The following is a 21,293-nucleotide window of genomic DNA, read 5'->3' as shown; positions in this document are numbered from 1 at the left end:
TTTTTCTATTTTTTTCAGAATTTCTACTATTTCAGTTATTTGCATAGTTTTGTCTCTATCTCTAACTACACTTATCTCTAGTCAAATTACATACTCGTGGTCAAACTTCCCGCTCGGTCACCCATCCTCCCACTACTCTAGCACTAGCACGCTTAACTTCCGAGTTCCATTCCGTTCCGCATCCAAGTGCTTCGCGCGCATGTATGTGATAGTAGTATCATATCAATCCTATTAACATGTTGATCGATGCCACATTTCTTTATTGTTTGAATTTCAAATAATTCTTTTAATAAACAAAAGTAATGATGTAATAATAATCTTGAATAAATAAATAAACATTAACTTTTTAATTTGTATTATTTTTAATTTTATTAATTAAATAAATATTTTTTTGCCAAACCTAAAACCTAAAAATTTGAAAATCTAAAAATTAGGTAAAAATGAAAGCAATCTTTATGCAGGATGAAATTATTAATTTTAGGTTTTAAAAAAATAAAAAAAATAAAAAATCCTTAATTTATAGCAAAAACTAAAATCTTCCTGCTTTTGTATTTCCATTTGGACACCAACCGGGATTAAAGGCCCTTTAGTCCCGGTTGGTGTCCCCAACCGGGATTAAAGGTTCTTGCCCTGGCCGCAACCCACCGTAGCCCTTTAGTCCCGGTTGCTCCGAGCATTAGTCTCGGTTCACCAGCAGAACCGGGACTAAAGACCCATTAGTCCCGGGTCAAAGTATTTGGGGACTAATGGGTTGGGATGGAAGGCCTTTTTTCTACTAGTGCTATAATGCTACTGTGATCTCTTTAATCATTAATTGTAGTGATACATCATTTTTTAAATGCATAAAATACATGATATTACCTATGATACCTTCATTGCGGGTAGTTTGAAGCATGTAGTAGGAAAGACATATTCCTTTCACTCAATATTGCACTCTACTTCAATAATTAAGCCATTCATTCTTGCTAACATTTATTATGTCAAGCAACTTTGAAACTATTATTGTGATAAATACCTACTCCTGGTGTTTTACCCACAAAAAATTCCGTGTGTTTGACTAGGTGTGCTTCAACGCATGTGGCTACATGTTTTAGGCGTAGAAAAATGCGTTCCAAAGAATAAGAAAAGGTCCGATCGACTTTTGTGTATCAGACCTAACATACAAATTATGGCACATCATAAAATTACTGCGTAACTTTAGCATAATTCCCACACGCGTTTTTTACTAAAAGAAAATCTTCCAAAGAATAAAGAAAGTTCCGCATCAGATCTAACATAAAATTATGGCAGTTGATAGAATTACTGCATAACTTTAGGATAATTCCCACGTCGCAGTGTTTAAGATTGGCATTCCTGTATGTACAGTATGTGCAGTCAGGCAATTCAATGGGCAATAATTCGGGGTTCCCATAGACCAAGCCCACAGACCCATCTTCTTCCCCAGGGAGGAGAGAGAGAGAGAGGGAGCAAAAGTTGGACTAATGGCCGTAGTGGTTGGTGCAAGTCGCTAGCTAGCCTCTAGGAGAGAGAGGGAGAAGATAGGGACTCCATCTGCCTCTGCGGCTCTGCCTGTGCTGTGTGTGGAAGTGAGGAGAGAGAAGGACACAGGCAGACGCAACGCAAGCTGATAGAATTAAACAAACAAAAGCAGCCGTAGAAAAAAAGCAGAACCAAACCCCAAGAAGAGGACGGCAGCAGCACCACCACCAGCACCCATGCCGCGGTCGCCGTCACCGTCGCCCTCGCCGTCGCCGGAGAGGACCTACCCCGCGCGCAGGAGGGCAGGAGGCGTCCTGCCGTCGCGCTGCCGCTCGCCGTCCCCGCCGCCGCGCCGCTCGCTCCGGCCGCGCCGCGCCGCCGCCGCGTCCTCGCGCCCGCTAGTGGACGACTTCTTCCCCTTCCCTTCCTCGCCCTCCTCGTCGCCGCCCCGCCCGCAGCACCGGAGGGCGCCGGAGCCGGAGCCGTCCAGCTCCGATTCGGACGGCAGCGCCGTCGCCGGCTCCTCCGCCTCGGACCGCCGCCGGCGCAAGCTCAAGCTCGTCGTCAAGCTCTCCCAGCTTCCCCCGGACCAGCAGCAGCAGCGACGGGCCCCACCTCCGCCTCCCTTCTCGGACTCGTCCGACGGGGACGACCAGCCGCCTGCCGACCGCACCCGAGGCGAGGAGCAGGTCAAGCCGCCCAAGAAGCGCCGGATCGAGTCGCGCGACGACAGATCTCGCAACCACGAGGTGACGGATTGCTCCTCCCTCCTCGCCTTTGCTCCATTCCACACCTCGGCATAACGCGAGATCTGCTTCTTCTTGCAGGGAGCTGGGAGGAGCGACCCTGCCAGCGCGCCAAGGACGAAGCGCCTCCCGGTGCCAGGTTCGATTCATTTTTTCTTTTGCTGATCTCTTTCTGTTCGGTGATGGGATTTTGACTTTTCAGAGGCCAAGCTGATTTTGCTTTTCTTTTTTTCTTTGCCCGATTTAGGGATGGCAAGGACCACGCCGCTGCCGGATCGGCAGACGCTGGATATGATCCTCGACAAGCTGCAAAAGTGCGTGCTCCACAACCTCTACATGCTTATTATGCCAACTGGGATTTCGTTCATGGTTTCATGCTGCTGCTGTTTGATTCCGCAGGAAGGATACGTACGGCGTGTTTGCTGAGCCCGTGGATCTTGAGGAGGTGAGGACATTGTTTTTATGCGTTATTCTCACTTGTTCCACATGCTAATCTCTTTTAGGGGTGGTATTGAGTGCTGATGATGCCATGGTTGTTTTGATTGGTGCAGCTGCCCGACTACGGCGATGTGATCGAGCACCCAATGGACTTCGGTACCGTCAAGAGGAAGCTTGCCAGGAATGCGTATCGCTCATTCGAGCAATTCGAGGTCAGTCTTTTCATTTTGTCGTATGCGTAGCTAGCCAACTAAAGCGCGAGCTGCGATTGGAGGGCCGCCGTTTGTTGGTTTGTTGCTTAAATGGATGTTGTAGTTGGGAATGGTTGGCCATTCAGTTCATACTATATTTGTCTGGGAGTGAATTTAACCTACAAGGATCCGTCCAATGCTAGAAGCAACATTTGACGCGTGTTCTCCTTGCCTTAAACGTCGACTTTTTTCCTTCTTCATGAAACAAGTGCCCAACAAATGCTGCAACGTCCGTTATCCAGTTTTTGACATGTTTACAGTTACATTTCTATAATACGTTCATTCTGTTAGCTTGTAATTTCTGGATACAAGTAAGGTTTGCTTCAGGAATTAGGATTCGGCTGTTGTCAATTCCTCCGTTATAGACCTGAGCTGAAGTTTATAGTAGTGATCCTAACCTAAAGGAAAAAAATTGCCAGTTTTCTAATTAAATTTCTATTCGTTGCTCTGGTTTTAAGTTCTCTAGGTTTATCCCAATTTTTGTGTATACCAACAATAATATTCGAACAATTGGTGATAATAAATTGCAGGATGATGTCTTCTTAATTTGCAGCAACGCCATGCTGTACAATGCGCCTGATACAGTTTACTTCAGACAGGTATGTGAGCAGCCTTTCTGAAAAGATGATGCACTCCCAACGCCATCGTTTATCAATTCTCATTCGATGTTTCTTGCCATGCCTACACATGCAGGCCCATTCCATACAAGAGCTGGCAAGAAAGAAGTTTCAAGAACTGAGAGATGAAGGCATACCGACAGAAAACCAAGTAAAGAGTGAACAGAAAGTTAAACCTATTCCAAGCAATAGAGGACCAGTTAAAAAGCCTGTATTGACATATTCGGATGATGATCTAGACTTCTTGATCCGCAAAGAGCAAATCAAGAGACCAATTGCCAAAATTTCAGGAGATGATATGAGCTTCAAAGATCAAGTCAAGAAACCTGTCTCTAGGAATTCAGAGAACTTAAGTTCGTTCCACAAAGAGCGAGTTACCAAACCGATATTCAGAAATTCACAGAATGATTTGAGTTCCTCATTCCACAAAGAGCATGTTAAGAAACCCCTTTCCAGAAATTCAGAGGATGATCGAAGTTCTTCATTCCGACAAGTGAAAGTCAGGAAAGCCATTTCGAGAAATTCAGAGGATGATCGAAGCTCCTCACTCCACCATGTGCGAGTTAAGAAAGACATTTCAAGAAGTTCAGAAAATGAACGAAGCTCCTCTTTGCCCATACAGAAAGTCAAGAAACCAATGCCCCAGATTTCAAAAGATGACTTATCTTCCCGGAAGACACTCATTAGGAAGCCAGTGTGCAGAAAGGGAGAAGAGCCAGATTGCTCATCCCGCACAGATGCATTTGAGAACCCTGTTTGCAAGAAGGGAGAAGATCTAAGCTTATCCCCACAAAAGCTTGTTGAGGAGCCCATTTGCAGATCCGGAGATGACTTGGGCCACTCAAGCCAAAAAGAGTCGCCTAGGCAGCCTATTTGCAAAGATGAGCAAGCTGATCTAGGTTACTCCTGCGATGAAGAGATCGTTACGAAGCCAGACTGCATGGATAGCCAAGATGCACTGGGTTCAAATGTCTCTCCTGAAACCATTGTTTCTGCCGGAAATGGCTCTGATGGTTTAAGCGTATCACAGGCTAATGGTGCTGAGCCCCTAGAATGTGCCTTAGCTAATGGGTCTTCGGACAAAGATATCAGTTCTCCGGTAGACGAGGTCAGATCTGAGAAGACCGACGATGTTTCAGGTACCATTTTTCACTCAGCTCTACTGTAGTTGATCCATCAGTTCTAAACGGCCACATTATCTGCTATATAATTGGGAGGTTGTCCCTTACAATTTTCAACTTAGAAAGAAGCATGACCGTTGAAAGGAAACTATGTTACTTCCATTGTTCGTTTATTCAATGATCTATGTGTGGGGTTGGTGTGAGTCATTCAGGTGTTGCATTTGTAGTTAAAATTCTTTATGATTACCTATATATTTTGCTAAGCTTTTATTGAGATGCATATTTTGCAGTCCCATTTCATCTGGAGAAACTTCGTTTGATTACCTCCTACATAACTAAGTGCTTATATTAACCCAACTTCTTAAAAAACTCTCCGGCATTCTTATTCTTTCCTTCATTTTCAGCCAGAGATCATTCAGCAAAGATTAGCCTCAAGTCGTTTGTGGTTGATGAGACTAGACGAAAAACTTACCATGCACTTGAAGACCAGCGTTCATCGGATTCTGACCCAACTTTTGATGTCTTCTGCGCGGAGCCAAAAGAGCTGATAAGTGTATGTTAACACATCTGGTTAAACCCAATCATAACTTTATACTTGGATCAGTTCGTTTTGCTGGTTAGTTCTCATGGTGAGATGTGTCCTTGCAGGTTGGACTTCATTCTGAGCATTCGTACGCAAGAAGTTTGGCTCGTTTTGCTGGTTCACTTGGAGCCCGAGGCTGGAAAATAGCTTCTGAGCGCATTCAGCAGACATTGCCTGCTGAAGTGAGGTTTGGCCGTGGTTGGGTTGGAGAATATGAGCCACCATTAACACCTATTCTTGCTGTGCAAGATCAATTGCGAAGTCAGGTTAGCTCTGATGCGAATATTCAAAGGAAAACTTCACTCCCCAGAGATAATGAAAGACTCAGACCAAAAGAAAGCACTAATCCGAAGGATATGAGTTTGAGTCTACTTAATCGGATAACCACTGTCAATAACGTAATTGGTGTGTCTGGTTCACTTGAGAGTCCAGAATATAAGCCAAGATTATTAGATGTTACTACTGAACCCCAACAGAGGAACACTGACGCCTCAACACTGCATGAGAAACATAGAGCGTCGAGAAATGTTGTGAAAACGAAAAGACCAACCGGTGAACAAATTAGGAAAGGCAGGCACTCGTCCAACGCCCGCCCTCCTGAAGTGCAACCACAGAGATCTGAATGTTCAAAAGGAGCTTCTTCTAGTGTGCTTGATATGCCTGCTGTGAACAAAATGGCTGGCCAGCCTGCACCTTTTTTCCAACCAGCAGAAGCAGTGAGAATTCAGCAAATGAAAAAAAGTGACCTGTCTAAAAGCACTCGCCCACTTGAAATGGCACCTCAGAGGCTTGAGTGTCCAAAAAGTGCTACTTCTGGTGTTCATGATATGCTTTCCCAAAACAACAGTAATGGGCATCCAAAACCCTTTTTCCAGTCACAAGAAGCAGCTGCACCACAGCCCAAAAGTGAAGCTACATGGGTGTATCATGGAAGACCTGGTGATGCAAAGTTTGGGACTTCTGAGAAAAGCAGACCAATGAACAACATTGGATTCATCACCAAAAATCCAGTAAATGGCAACGGCTTTGCCATGAATGCGAGTGCACAGAATAGTATCATAGACCATGCCAAGTCAATGGGTGCAATGCCTGGCCAAGTAAATGTACCAAACCGTGGGTTTGACCCTTCTCGGAGTGTTTTCTCTGCATTTCCACCAGCTGCTAGGGAGAGCCAGAGCATTCCATCTGCTCCTGTAGCTCAATCTTGGATCTCATTTGGTGCTTCATCAGAGAGCAAACCAACCATTGTGAGTCCAAATTTTCATGACAGTAGTTCTGGCTGGAAGATGCCATTTGCAAATCTTCGTACTTCTGATGAACCAAAGATAAGTGCTGCCCCTCAGTTCTTTAGACAACCTGTTCAGGTTTCTAGAGAAATTCCAGGTCAAAACAAGGGCTTGGTAATATTCCCACAGCTGGTCCAGACAGATTTCTCAAGATCACAGGGCCAGCCTCAATGGCAAGGGCTGGTCCCCCACATGCAACAGAAGCCAAACATGGATATGCTCCGCCCAGACTTGAACATTGGGTTTTCATCTCCAGGTTCACCACCAGCTCGACAGTCCTCTGGCATCAATTTGGAAGCACAACAGCCAGACCTTGCTTTGCAGTTATAAGCAAGGAATGGATAATGAGCATATGTGACTATTAAGATCGGATGTCAGACACAGAAACGATGAAGCATTGGAAGGACACGTGGAACCCGGCCGTAAAATTGGGCAAAAGCAGAAATGGGACATCCATTGCGTGGATAATTGTCAATATGGGATCGTAATTCACAGGTCAGGCCGTAGACCTATCCTCCCTATTGCAAGATATCAGAATATGGATGGATGAACACTGCTCGGAATCAAATCATTGGCCCCTTTTGTTCGGTAATGGAGTTCAGGATCCAGCATTTGGAGAAATGCTGTGGTGGCATGCCCATGATCCGATTACCTGGAGCGGCTCTTCTGACCACACAATAGCATTCCTGGGGTGGAAATTTTTGCACCAGAAGTTAGGATATATCTCCAGTAGTTAGACTGCGTGGTCACCCCTATGTTAATGCCCAAGTCACATTGTATGTTTGTTGTAAATGGTTCAGCATTGAATAGATTGTTAGACTAGAGCAGCCACCTTTACTTCTTTCTCCTGAAGTTCTCTGGAATGAAATTGCTTCTCCTTCATGTTCTGTGCCAGGAATTGAGTTCCATGGTCCATTCAGTTTAAATGGTATGCTGAATGAAAGATGTTAATACTTGCGTCAAGATTCACTGTGATCCGAACTCTGCCATTTGGTCAAAATAGGTGAGCTTACATGATTTTCATTCTAAGGGCTCCGAATAGACTGTATTTGGCTGCAGGGTGGACTGTTTGGCTGCTATCTCTTGAATGCAAATTGTAATGTTTGTTGCGATCATCTTCAGATCCTCTTTACCTGGTTCGCTGCTGGTTTCGAGGACCTTGTTGGATAGCGTTGTGCATCTGTAAAAATGTCTACATCCCTGAATGGTGCAATACATGGTTGGAAATAAATATAATACCATCTAGGTTATGTTTGCACTTCGTTGGGTTTTCCAATGGTGATGGTATGTCCTCCCCTTATCCCATGCGCAACCCCACACCAAAAACCATGTTAGATTTTAGAAATTGTTTTCAGTTTTTTCCATGATTGATTTTTTTTGACCCGTTCACATTAGCCAAGGGATTTGATGGCGTTGAATCGTCGTTTCTTCTCCATGGGAAACCTGGTGTTGGTGTAGAAACCAATGATTTGTAAGCTGAGGCCAAGGACATTATTATAAAAATAATAATGGATCTATACGTTGCAATAATATAATTTGTTGCTTCATAGCAATATACGGAAATTTAGCTAGTTAACCCTTTCTTGTAGAATACACTCTGTTCCATGTATCATATCTGTAATATCTATAAAATCCATTCCCACTAAAATGCATTTAATGTTTGTAAGCTCAAACCTCATGCAGTCACATCACCCTAATTGTTCCTAGCCGTCGGACTTGAAATCTAAGGCCATTTGTTACACATGCATCATTGACACATCATCCACTTATTTCGTGTTTAAATATATCTAGAAAGGAAAAAAAAAACGTTGTGGCTTCTACATCTACATATCCAACCAAACAGGCACTCAAGTCGATCACTATTCTCCAACTGATGCACACACGATTTAATTCTACGGCGAACGCACACAAGATTTAATTTACCTGCATGCACATGTTTCATGTATTCATTCCATCTGACCATAAGGATATATAAGGGTGATCACTGAGCAGAAATTTTCTCAACCTGGCTGTCTCCCTAATCCCATCCCTTCTTCACATCCTCATACCAAGTTACATACACGTATGGCAGAACATCAAGACTGAAGCAGCTGGTAGGCATAGGGAGAAGGTGAAGGAATTGAGGGAATATGATCCTTACCTATGAGGTGATGTGCACAAGTAGGGCTACAACATAAATCAGGTGAAACCATGCCATCGGTTGATCTGTTACACGGATTTTTGCATACGTATTGTGTCTATCCTTTTCTACTTTGGAAAACAAATAGGTAGCATTTTTTATATGTGATTAGAGCGTTTTTTTAATTGCTATTTTCATTGCTAGATGGATGACAGGCTTGCGTGTAGTAGTTGCTCTAATAATAGTTGTTGTTTTATTTTGCAGATTAGCGTGGCATGTGTCAGGGCTGCTTATTCTCAACAACATTTACCATAAGATTAGCGTGGGATATGCTAGGTTTGCTTAATTATCTCGAGAATATTCATCATACTTAAATTCATTGTAATAGGTTCTTCAATTATTGTTGTTGTTGATTACATTTTGCAGATCAGTGGGGATTTAGATATGTTGTAAAATCAAGTGGACTAGAAGCGAACGGATGGCTTTTAGCATATACCACATACACATTTATCTACCAATTGATCTGTTTGGTATATATGTAGTTTGCATGTGCGAAAGGTCTGATAAAACAAGTGATGCCAATAGTTTGAAAAATCATATTTCATGGGCGCCGGTATATGATGAGACCAGGTGAATAATTCTTTTCAGTATGCAACAATGTATGCCTCTCATATGTTCTAATCTTTATTGTAGCGAAATATTTATATGCTTATTATTCTGCATGTTTATTGAATATGTTTTTGGCTACACAATATTTCAACGTCAATATTGAGTCCCTTCTCTGTGATGACGAACAGGTGACCAGTAGAATAGTACAGTAGTTATTTGTTACTATATTAGCACTATTAGACAAAGATAAGTTTTTATATAGTAATAAATTTATGAGATACTTTCAATTGCTAATCATGGGGCTTCACAGATTACATGTTATAGCATACATAAAAATCATCTTTAATGCCTGCCGCAACGCGCGGAAAATCAACTAGTTACATGGAAGAAAATGTCAAGACGGGCGGTACAACGCCATGATACAAACACGAATCCACATGGTTCAGAATGCAACTTGTATCACCACACAACGAAAACTAGCCTTACATCATCTCTCTTGCCACAACCGGCGAGGAGGCGAGACACAGGGCCCAGACCATGTCGCTACAGACGCTAGAAACTCTGATAACAACCGCAAGAAGATTCGGATCAACGTACTGAGCATCCTGCTTATCTTGTTCTTCTACAACCACTGTCTGTTCCAATATTTGCATGGACACACATGTCTATGATTTTTGTAGAAGGACAATCCAATCCTAAAACAGAGATATGGTGTTGATAGCAGTGGACATGATTGCCAAATACACCAACTATACTGGACAAAATATTTATAGACGACATCTTCAAATTGCATAGTTTGTGCACTGTGATATTAACTGGCAGGGATATAATTTTCACTAGCTAGCCATTTGTGGCAGGATCTATTCAAAGCCTTAGGAATCAAACTACACACCAGCACTTCTGATCACCCTAAATGATGGATAACTAAGTGAGTTAATTAATGTTTTTGGAAAATCACCTGGGATGCATGTACTATAGACAAGGATGCAATGACTTCGGTGTAGAGAGAGCTCTCAAGGAAATAGATCCAAAATAGATTTTTTCTCGTTTTTGCATTTTACTTCTGTTTTGGAGGTAGGCCGTGGTGATCTTTATCCTGTTGGTGCGTCCCCCAAGTACATGAAGCCTTCAGCAGTGTTTGTGTGTCAGTTGGCCCAGTGGCATTCGCGCCTTGGTCACCTATCGTTTTCAGTTGTTTAGCATGTTCTTCATCATCATGTGCTTCCTACAGAGAATCCAAATAAAAACACTTTAGTTTGTGATGCTTGTCAGCAAGGGAAAAGTCACTGGTTGCCTTTTTTCCCTGTCTACCCATGTAATAAAAACTTCTTTAAAGATCGTTTATTCAGATGTGTGGGGCTTGCACCAACTTCTGTTAGTAGACATAATTATTATGTGAGTTTTATTGATACTTACAGTCGCTTTACATGGCTCTATCTCCTTAAGCGCAATTTTTTTTGTCTTTGATGCCTTTATTCAGTTTCAAACACATGGTGAACACTTTGTCATAGAATTCTGCAGATTGGGGTGGCAAATATCACAACCTCAACATGTTTTTTCATATGTGGAATCTTGCACCGTGTAGCATGTTCTCGTACTCATCAGCGAAACGGTGAAACGGTACTGCTCAACACAAGCACCTTCACATTGTAGAAACATGGCTTACTCATCTTGCTCATGCATCTGTTTCTTTTCGCTTTTGGAGTGATGCACTCTTTATAACCCTTTTTCTCATTAGTCAGTTATCTACTCGTGTGTTTAACATGCAAAATCTCATTGAGAAACTTTTTCATGAACCCCTGGATTACATATTCCTTAAAGTCTTTGGTTGTGCATGCTAGCCTCACCTTCTCCTTACAACCAACACAAATTTGAGTTCCGTTCCAAAAAGTGTGTCTTCCTTGGGTATAGCTCTCTTCATAAGGTATACAAATGTCTACATATTTTCTACAATTGTGTGTATATTTCTAGGGATGTATTTTTTTTTGATGAAACTGTGTTTGCTTTTTCGCACGATTCATACGCTCCCTCAAACGGTGTCACATGATCCATCACATGTTTCAATTGACCGGTTTGCAGATATTGCACATGCACATGCTTTGCTACCTAACCATGGTGCAGGTACTGGTCTTGGAACCTGCCTTGAGCTCCTTGATTATGCAGATCCTCCTTACGCAGGGCGTCCTCGCCATGGTCATGCCGATCACCCCCCTGGCCCAACGACCACGTCGATCGGTGCCCTAAGCAGGGCCATGCATGACCTGCACTGACGTTGCTACATCGCAGCCCAGGATGCGAGGCTCACCCGTGCGGGATCATGCGCCTCAACCGTCCTCACTTGTGCCTCGCTCCCCTGGGTTGTCCTCCGTTGGGCCGAGTCCGTCAGGATTGTCCACTCCCGCGCCGCCCTTGCCCAGCCCTGCGACGCCTGTATCGTCACTTGTGGTCTGACGGCACCCCTAGTCCTCCGAGTGCATCACCAAACCCGCCTCTAGTTGTGCCTCGGATTGTTACGCGCAGCCGCACTAGTTTCTTTGAGCCTAAGCAGCGCACTGATGGAACTGTTGCCTGGTTTGCTGCTTGTCATACTCATGGCAATACTGATCCCACACTTGAGCCTACTAATCATCACGAGGCTCTTCGTATACCTGACTGGCGTTCTGCCATGGAGCTGGAATTTCATGCTCTTCTTTGCAATGAGACATGGCGCTTGGTGCCGCCAAGTAGGTCTTCAAAATGAAGCGTTGTTCTGATGGTTCCATTAGGGCTATAAAGCACGACTTGTGGTTAAAGGATTCAAACAGAGATATGACCTTAATTATGAAGATACATTTAGCCGGTTGTCAAGCCTACCACCATACGTTTGTTTTTGTCCTTGGTTGTTACAAATGGGTGGCATCTTCGTCAGCTTGATGTTCAAAATGCTTTTCTTCGTGGTATTCTGGAAGAAGAAGTCAATATGCGTCAACCACCCAGATTTGGTGATTCTGTTGAGCCCCAGCATTTGTGTCGCATGTCTAAAGCTCTCTATGGTCTTAAGAAGGCCCCACCTACTTGGCATGCTCTACTTGGTGCTGCTCTTCGAGCTCATGGATTTACACCATCTACTGCTGACATGTCTCTCTTTATGCATCGCCGACCTGAAGTTACTATGTACCTTTGTCTATGTACCTGCTTGTCCATGTTGATGATATCATTTTGGTGAGTTCCTCCACCACTTCCGCTTCTCGTTTGGTTAAGGACTTGAGCTTTAAATTTGCTGTCAAACATTTGGGGCCCCTTCACTTCTTCCTGGGTATTGAGGTTTACACTCTATCAAGGGATTGGTTCTCACACAGAAGAAGTATGCACTTGATCTTCTTCGACGAGTTGGTATGCTTCAGTGCCACTCTGTGTTTACTCCTATGTCTGCTACTGATAAGCTCAGTTCCTCTGATGGCGATCTTCTCCCTCCTAAGGATGTCACTAAGTATTGCAGTATTGTTGGAGGCTTGCAGTACCTCCTCACTCGTCTGGGCCTCTCGTTTGCAGTGAACAAGGTCTGTCAGTACCTCCAAGCTCCTCACAATTCACATTGGACTACGGTTAAGCGCATCTTGCGCTATGTTCACTTGACCATATCACATGGTCTACATCTTCGTGCCGACTCCTCTAGTTTGTTGTTTGCTTTCTCTGAAGATGACTGGGCTGGTAGTAATTATGACAGGGGATCACGAGGGGACATGCTATATTGTATGGTTCAAATCTGATCGCTTGAAGTGCTCGTAAATAGGCTACGATGAAGTACCCGCAAATACAACTGCTGAATTGATTTGCGTACAATCACTACTCTGGGAGCTTGGAGTCTCACACAATCATCCACCTGTTCTTTGATGTGACAATATTAGGGCAACTTATTTATCGTCAAATTCCTTCTTTCAGGGATGCACAAAGCATATAATTGTTGATTATCACTTTGTGTGAGAGCAAGTTGTGTAGAAGTTGCTACACATCAACTTCATCTCATCTTCACTAAAGTCATTGTCTCTGCCATTGTTTCAGGCTTGTAGACATAATCTTAATTGTTTAGATATGGTTACGATTGAGGGAGAATGTTAGATATATTGTATAGGCCCACCCTATTGCATTTATACACCTGTATATGTACATGCCATCTACTCCCTCCGATCCTAAATATAAGCCATATAATTTTTGGCACGAATATTAAAAAACACAATTGGGGGCAAAGTTAGAGCAGATTTGAACAAGATTATTTCTGACTAATTGATCTGAGAAAATAGAGGAGTTCACACATTAGATAACCCTAAACATAATAAATTTTCTAAAAAAATGTCCATACAAGTGATACAGTGCAATATATTTTATATTTCAAAAAATTTCTTAAAAAATTATAAGGCTTATATCAAGAAACGGAGGGAGTAATATATAAGCCCGAGGCCACGCATGTTATGGCTTGAGCTATTGCCCCAAATATTCTTACGTTTACATAGGTAGCACTTACACATGTGGGCTGATTACAAGATGCTGGTGTCACTGTAGTTCCCATGGAACGTATACTTGCAACACTACTGTTGTTGTAGTTAAGTTTTACACCATTTGATTGCATCGTGATTTATGTATATAAGCTGTAAGTTAGGTTGCAACTGAGTTTTTTTAGTTGTAAGTGAAGTTGCAACTAAGAATTTTTTAGTTGCAAGTGAAAATGCAACTAAGAAAAAAGATTTTAACCACTAGATTTACCTCGTCATTCGATGCTAGTTATGAGTTGCAACTAAATTTTTTGATGACTTCATCTGACCCAGATTGTAGTTACGGCATGTGCAATGGTTGCTAAGACCGTCTTTGTAATCTAGATATCTAAAGGTATGATTGCTGCACCCCCATGGGGCTCTCACAGCGATCCTCGCTTCGTGGCCGTTGGATCACCCCATCAGCGTATCTGGTCCGTTCGTTGTTGCCTCTCCTCCCACTAGCTAAAGCCATGCAATGGCCATGTGCTACCCGCCTCGGCTGCAAGTGGGCCCCACCATCGTCCGGGCCCGCTCGTCGGTGGATCGTGGGTGAGATTGCTCTTGGTCGGACGTGGTTAACCTCTCCTCCCACTAGATAAAGCCATGCAAGGGCCATGTGCTACCCGCCTCCGGCCGCAAGTGGGCCCCACCATCGTCCGGGCCCGCTCGTCGGTGGCTCGCGGGTGAGATTGCTCTTGGTCAGACATGATTAAAATAGGCAGCCCACGGTCCAAACCCTAGCCGCACTCCCCAATCCCCGCATGCCCCCAGTCCACGCTCTCCCCCAATCCCGCAAGCAGGGGCGGCGCGACGGCGTCGACGTGACGCAGGAGGGCGTCGGCGGCGCCGCAGAGCTCCGGGCCGGCGGTGGAGAGGCGGAGCACGGGGCGGCCGAGCGGGGCCATGCTCTCCCCTAATCCCGCGCGCAGGGGCGGCGCGACGGTGGGATTCCCCTTGAAGCGCGCGTCAACGTGGCGCAGAGGGCGGCGCCGCGGACCTTCGGTCCGGCGGCGGAGAGGCGGAGCACGGGGCGGCCAAGCGGGGTCGCGGCGTCAAGTGCAGCAGCGCGACGGCCTTGTAGAGGAGCCCGACACGGAGGCGCCACGCCACGAGGCAGCCGTGGGAGCCGTAGACGCGGACCACGTCGTCGGGGTCGGGTGTCGACGGAGACGAACACGGCGGTGGATCCGGCGAGCGCATACAGGGAGACGGTGATAGGCTGTGCGGTAGGGAGGCGGGGCTCTCCGGGGTTGCTTCTTCCCCGATGTGGTTTGTTCCCTCCGCCCATTGTTTTTTCCATTATTCTTTGATATTGATGTGGATGTGGCTCGGTGGATTCGGTCGTGGGTAGCTTTCTCGTGCAAGCGTGTGTGTATTTTTGGATCTCTACTAAGCATTGGTGTGGTGGGTGCCCAGGAATTGGGGCCGATTCGTGGGTGTGTCATGCGCACGTTGTTGTGGATCTGGGGATTTTGGGTGCTTGGGATGTTCCTTGTGGTTGATTTTCTTCGATTTGTGTTCAGCGCGTGTGGGTGTGCCTAGACTGCGCAGGACGAGGTTCCGGAGTCGATTTCCTACGGTCTATCCGTGTTTTGCTGACCGTCGGCGGATGCGTTGGGTGGCCTACACAGTTCTGCGTTTTTGGGTGTCTTGCGATTGGGCTGCGGAAACATTTGCATATTACTTCGTTGTGCGTGGGTGCTAATCCTTGGATGATGCTCCGATTCATCGGAAACACCCCACTCAACCAAACTGGAGGTCATGAGAGGGGAAAATCTTCGGGCATGACCACAGCCATGAGCACCACTAGCGCACTTTGTCTGAGAGTATCATCGAGGAGCAGCCGTTGTGGCTCGATGACCTACTCAACGAGCAATTGTATTTTGGAAATTCTCGCCTTAATAATACAATTGGGAACAAATGTCATCTTCCTTATTTGCTTTTCCATATTCTTTGCTGGCTTATTTTCTAATGAATATTTTAGAAATTACATCTCGCGGCATTGTGCTCATATCTATAAATTTTGTGTCGGGAGCATACACGCGAGATAAGATCACCTAATGGCTAATTCCCGGAAAACAACTAATGCAGAAGCTTATAACCCTTGGATTTGGAAAACAACAAGGTACTCATGCAATGCTTACTATCCATGTACATATCATCGGTGTAATGTTACCATGTATATTGATATTTTGAGGAAATGTAGACTGGGGTTTCCTACAAGTTGTCAGTTCAAGTTTAGATTTGCTAATGCACATGCCGACATGAAAGTTGAAATATATATATGGAGATTTATTAATATTAATCTGTCGCATAGTTAGAGGTTCATCTCGGTATGGTCAATAGTTGGCCCGATGAGTGTAACATTGGCTTCGAATTGTTAGACGAGATAGGCCCTGCATTTAAGTAGTGGAATCCACTCGGAGCTAATGTGATGCAACATCTTAGTTCTTGCATATGAAGGTGTGTAATGGTTGGCCTGCCTCGCAGCCGCTTTGCGATCCCTACAGCATGATAAGAACCATGGTTGATGGAACAATTAGAGCATAGCCACCGACGAACGCCACACTCCAAGAGGAGCCGCGGCTGGCTGGATCGGCGGTCGGATGATCGGGCGGTGGCGATCTAAGCGGCGTAGGCCGCTCGCTTGCCATGTGTCACCGCTGGTGAGCGTCGTCCTCTCGCACATCTCCTATCTTGTGAGGATTTTGCACTATCGGTTCTTAATATTTGCTCATGAATCACATAGGAGGATTTTAATCTTGGCCGGTGATTGGCTATCTCCACTTGGAAAACACTATGTGGGTGTGCAATTGTTCCTATAGATTTGTCCAATTCTATCTTCCACTACTCCTTTTGGTTTAATTCCCTAACATTTCATATTTATTCATTTAGATCTTTTTATTTATGGCTACGAGGTTGTTTCATGAAAAGGAAAGTGGGATGGAGGGGAAGATCGACCTATGTACTATCCCTTCCCCTCAATAGATTTTATTTGCTGAAATCTAGCTTAAAATATGTGACTTAATTATATGTACACTGCCTCTTGATTTTTTGACTTTTCTATGCAAGCTATTATTTTCTAAATAGATGAGTTATTTATAGGAGGCTTTTTGAGACAATCGTTGATGGGAGCAGCTGCTAATGAATTTTATTTGCATATCTCATGTTGTTTAGCGGGGGAGTAATGAGAAGTGCCAATTATTGTGATGGATCTAGAGGAAAATACATTACTGCACACGCGTGTCTCCACGACGGCTGCCATGGCACAGCAGGGCGGGGCCTCTTCCCTCCCCCTCCCCTTGCTCGATGCACCAGCCATGGAGGACCTCTTACCCGCTTCTTGTGTCCGCGGTGACGGTCCGTGAGCGTACCCGGCGCGAGGAGCTCTCCGCAGCGCAGGTACGACATCGGGGAGGCAAGGATGACGAGATGGTGGTCGCTTTCCCGGAGCTGCTGCTGCCGGCGATTTACGCCACCACCACCCCGAGTTGTCACGCGTCGTTCTAGACCTGCGCCTGCCGGCCACCATTCGGTACAGGCTGTAGCCCATCACATCCCCAACCTACTGCTCCCGGTGAGCTCCCTATTTTCCTCCTCTCTCTATTATTGCAAAAAAAAAAATGATGTTGAATGTGTACGAGTGCGGAGATAGCTTCGCTGAACATCTTTCGGTTCTGTAGATCTCATTGGTTGATCCTGTCATTCATCCAACACACATAGATGCAATTGTACAGATTGATGTCTATATTCATGTGGTAAGTCCGGTGTTCTTTTCAGGAGCCGGTCATTTGAGTATGGAGAGACGACGGCTTGAGATGAACTCAAGAACTTGCTCTTTGAAAGCGGCAATGTCAAGGTGGTAGCCTACAACTCCCTTTGCTTTACTATGATATGGTTTTCTATATTTAGAAATATCTCATTCATTCGTAATTAGTTGAGTTGTACCTAGCTTAGTAAATCAATGCATACATCAAATGGATTCTTCCATGACAATTCTAATTTCCTGTTTATGATGGGCCGGGGTTTTGGGCTCAATTACTGAGTGATGAGTGATGTTGTTGTCTACTTGCCGCAAAATGAAGAAAAGATAAATTGTTTGGATTATGCATTTTTTTGATTTGTACAGAGTCGGTTCTCGAATGCCAATTGGTTTTGTTAAAATGCAGCATATTTTCCCCTCTCATGACCTTATATTTTGGTTGTCCATCTAATCTAGAAATTGAAGGCACTATTTGGCTCACCCATGAGAAGCGCAAAATATAATACATGGAGGTGGGCTATCTCGAACACCACTTTTTTTTTCAATGCATCATGACCACATTTACTAGAAAACTTGATGATGTCATATGTTGCATACCGAGATGATCCTTAAATTTTCTCATTGTTGGAACTATTTATTTCGCTTTTCTTAGAGGTATTTACCAACTCTATGTACACGAGAGTGCTCAATTTTTGGGAGGAACTTTCAAACATATTCTATTCCATTCATGTTTATTTGATGGGCATTCATATATGTTGATTAAAGATAGTTGGAATGAGTTTAGGTGTAGTAAAATCCGAATATTATTTTATAATTGGTTAAATCAATATGTTGCACTATTGCCATCACGTCTTATCGGTTCCTAACTGCTGCTTGGTAGTACTTTTCATTTTTGGTTATTACAAGCGAGAAAAGCTAAAAGTTGTCTTATTCTTGCTATGGGTAACCGAGTTGTGGTTATAGCCATGGTGGAAATGAGATCCACTTCCGTATTTTGTTTTTTAGAACATACTGTATAATTATGGATTCTCTTTATTTCTCTCTTGTTGTCATGTATCTCAAACACATAGATCACATAATATATCAACGTCCACTTAAATATACAAGATTAGAAATTTGGTTGTGTAAGTAGCCGGACAAATAAACATATGGTTTGTTAGCTCAAGAAATGCTCATCTCTTATAAACTTAAATGCTTTATGTTCTTTTTCACGTGCCAATGCTTACGGAATGTAAGCGAGAATAGGGTCTATTGAAAAGTGCAGCATGCGAGTAAAGATATACTCCGTAGAACGAATATGACATTATTTAGCATTTCTAAGAATTTCCCGGGCAGCTATATCTTGGTCCGAAAAACATGTTTATTATTGTACATTAAATTTCTGTTGTACATGTTAGTTTCACTCATTATTTATTGCTAGGTTATCCCAACCAGAATCTTGATCTTGCTTTGCAGGTATTAGGTCTGTTTACGAAATATCACCACACCTGCAGTACCAGTGGATTCCGACAAATCTTGCAGGTTCGAGGGCAGGCCACACCAACGGCGGAAGAGAGCTCAGAAATTGTTTGGTATCCATCATCAGCCTTTGCACCTATTCGTGATATATGCGGCTTTGCTAGATGTACCTTCATCTATGGTAGGCCTCACCATAGGTGGTCTCGCTTTATTTCAGCCGAGTTGTGCACCATGTACTATCTTCACGTAAGGATGGAAATTCACATCAAATTTAAGTATCTTTGCTAATTTGAAAAGAAATTCACAAATATATTTATTTAGCTTGAAATTTGGGGATCTTCGGAGAAAATATTTAACATCAACAAGTATCTTTGAGAATTCATTTGTGCAGAGAGCTTTGTTCCATGATTCTGTTCGGGTCGTGGCTTTAAAGATAGTTACTTATCCGAGTAGACATGGTCTTTTGGTTTACTTGCGCTTCGTATACTTATCGTCCGCCGGGATGTCATGTTAGGTTCTTCCAAGTGTGGTTGATGATCCGTAGGAGCTACCGGCATCATCTGATGCATCTGGAATAAATAAGAGGTAACCTCTCTTTCTATGTGTGCAAGCAGCATATCAATACATGCCTGGATGATGCTTCTATGTATCCCTTTGCTCAATAAGGTTCTGTTTAAAATCCTTTCAGTTGTAGAAAGTACAAAATGATACTTAAGAGTGAGAAGAAAATACCTAAACTATTGTCTTCCTATGGTAGCACCATCAGTTATACAGTTTAAGAGTGCGATGAAATCACTGTAAAGTCGTGCATTTCTAGGAGATGTCAGGCATCACCAAGGGTGACTGTAGTTACTGCATAAACAAGGGCTTCGACGTGGCCACCGAAATGGATGTGAAAGTTGGTCCAAGGACGAGACAGTTGCCTAATAGTACTTCATTTCAGGAGATATTGGTGGCCCAATCTTGATAACCATATATGCCTTTTTAATATAAAAACATAAATGTGGTTCCATGTTAGAGATATGCTTAGAAGTAGCACCATGTTCATGTTTTTGTTCGGTGGGAAACATAGTTTATTTCTAAAAATGTATTTAATACTAAATGACCAAATAGACGATGCATCACTTGGTGCTTATGTTTTGGCTATTGTGCTACTTGGCAGCACTACTCCTGGAGATTCTAAAGTTTTGGCTTGCATCATAGCGACATTTATAGTTTCAGTAACTTTGAGCTTCAGATTAAGGAGATACAAATGATTTTTTTGCTTATCATGGCTACCTCCGAACTCCGAAGTTGATGAAGAAGCTTGCTACCATTATTTGATTTTCTGTTATTTCTTCAACAATCCTTTCTAATATGTTTCCTTAAATTTTATATTTTTTAAATGTGAGGACGTGGTGATTCCTATTGTGCAGCGAACCAAGTCAAAACTTTAAAATGTTTTATCTCCTCCAAAATTACTTGATAAGAAATCCTGCAAATGATTTTAGCTTATCATGGCTACCTTTCTTTTGTCTAAAAATATGTATTATCATTTTTCCGTGTTGTTTTTATCACCATGATACCAAATGTAAATCGGTGCGAATCCAATGGGGTCGTGCGCCAAGGCGCACAATTATATCTTCGCTTATATTTATTTGAATATTTTTGCCATTGACTTGTTCATTCATATGGGTGTTTTTTTATATTATGCATAAAATCCGAAGTCTAAAAGGATTACACATTATGATACTATACGGGCATGTGCATGTTCTTGACTGATCTTTTTCTCTTAAAAGCTCGTCCATATCCTTTTGGACATAATCTATGCAATCTTTTGATGCATTATCTATATTTGACACTAACCACGCAATCATCATTTAGTATCACTTTATTTTTCCCTGAATTCATTCGAATAACCTGCAACTGTTTTTACTATTGTACAAAATCACGACGCTTCAATAGAAACAAATCTAAAAAAAGAGAAGATGTGAGGCACCAATTTTTATGGCATCATCATGGTGCTACTGGAAATAAAAACATAATTGATCCTTTCTATCTTTCGGTGTCTAATTTCATTTGTCATTTTCATTCTCGGAGGAGAAGAATTCTAGCTTGGATAGACAGTTGGAAGATGCTAAGACTAATATGCAAGAGGAGATCATTCTGTTACAAAGATAGAAGGAACACACCCTTTATTGTTTACAAAATTCAAATGCTTCAGATCAAGAGTCTTGAATGTGAGTTAGAGTAGCAAAGAGAAAACAACTATATTCTACAGACTCGCCAATGAAGATCTGCACATTAGTAACTCTAACCTGAAGAAAGGGTCT

At 43.2% G+C, this 21,293-nt stretch overlaps 1 protein-coding gene and 2 long non-coding RNA genes across 3 annotated transcripts; all 3 read left to right on the top strand.

Moving 5' to 3' along the window:
* The first annotated feature begins 2,168 nt into the window (after nucleotides 1-2,168).
* Nucleotides 2,169-7,484, top strand: LOC124678961. Its single transcript, XM_047214804.1, has 9 exons — nucleotides 2,169-2,228; nucleotides 2,307-2,364; nucleotides 2,473-2,539; nucleotides 2,625-2,670; nucleotides 2,777-2,875; nucleotides 3,445-3,513; nucleotides 3,608-4,670; nucleotides 5,057-5,205; nucleotides 5,301-7,484. Exons 3-9 carry the CDS (start codon nucleotides 2,475-2,477, stop codon nucleotides 6,849-6,851), a joined length of 3,042 nt encoding a protein of 1,013 aa, XP_047070760.1. The 5' UTR covers nucleotides 2,169-2,228; nucleotides 2,307-2,364; nucleotides 2,473-2,474; the 3' UTR covers nucleotides 6,852-7,484.
* Nucleotides 7,485-16,405: 8,921 nt separating this feature from the next.
* LOC124670431 lies at nucleotides 16,406-16,918 on the top strand. Its single transcript, XR_006992524.1, has 3 exons — nucleotides 16,406-16,426; nucleotides 16,510-16,561; nucleotides 16,679-16,918. It is a non-coding gene; the product is annotated as an uncharacterized LOC124670431 (long non-coding RNA).
* Nucleotides 16,919-17,301: 383 nt separating this feature from the next.
* On the top strand, nucleotides 17,302-18,110 carry LOC124679128. Its single transcript, XR_006994823.1, has 3 exons — nucleotides 17,302-17,337; nucleotides 17,541-17,619; nucleotides 17,980-18,110. It is a non-coding gene; the product is annotated as an uncharacterized LOC124679128 (long non-coding RNA).
* The last annotated feature ends 3,183 nt before the right edge of the window (nucleotides 18,111-21,293 follow it).

Source organism: Lolium rigidum, chromosome 7, assembly GCF_022539505.1.
Source record: "Lolium rigidum isolate FL_2022 chromosome 7, APGP_CSIRO_Lrig_0.1, whole genome shotgun sequence".
Classification (NCBI taxonomy): domain Eukaryota; kingdom Viridiplantae; phylum Streptophyta; class Magnoliopsida; order Poales; family Poaceae; genus Lolium; species Lolium rigidum.
The sequence above is the reverse complement of the archived record's forward strand: the minus strand, read 5'-3'. Positions and strand labels throughout refer to the sequence as shown.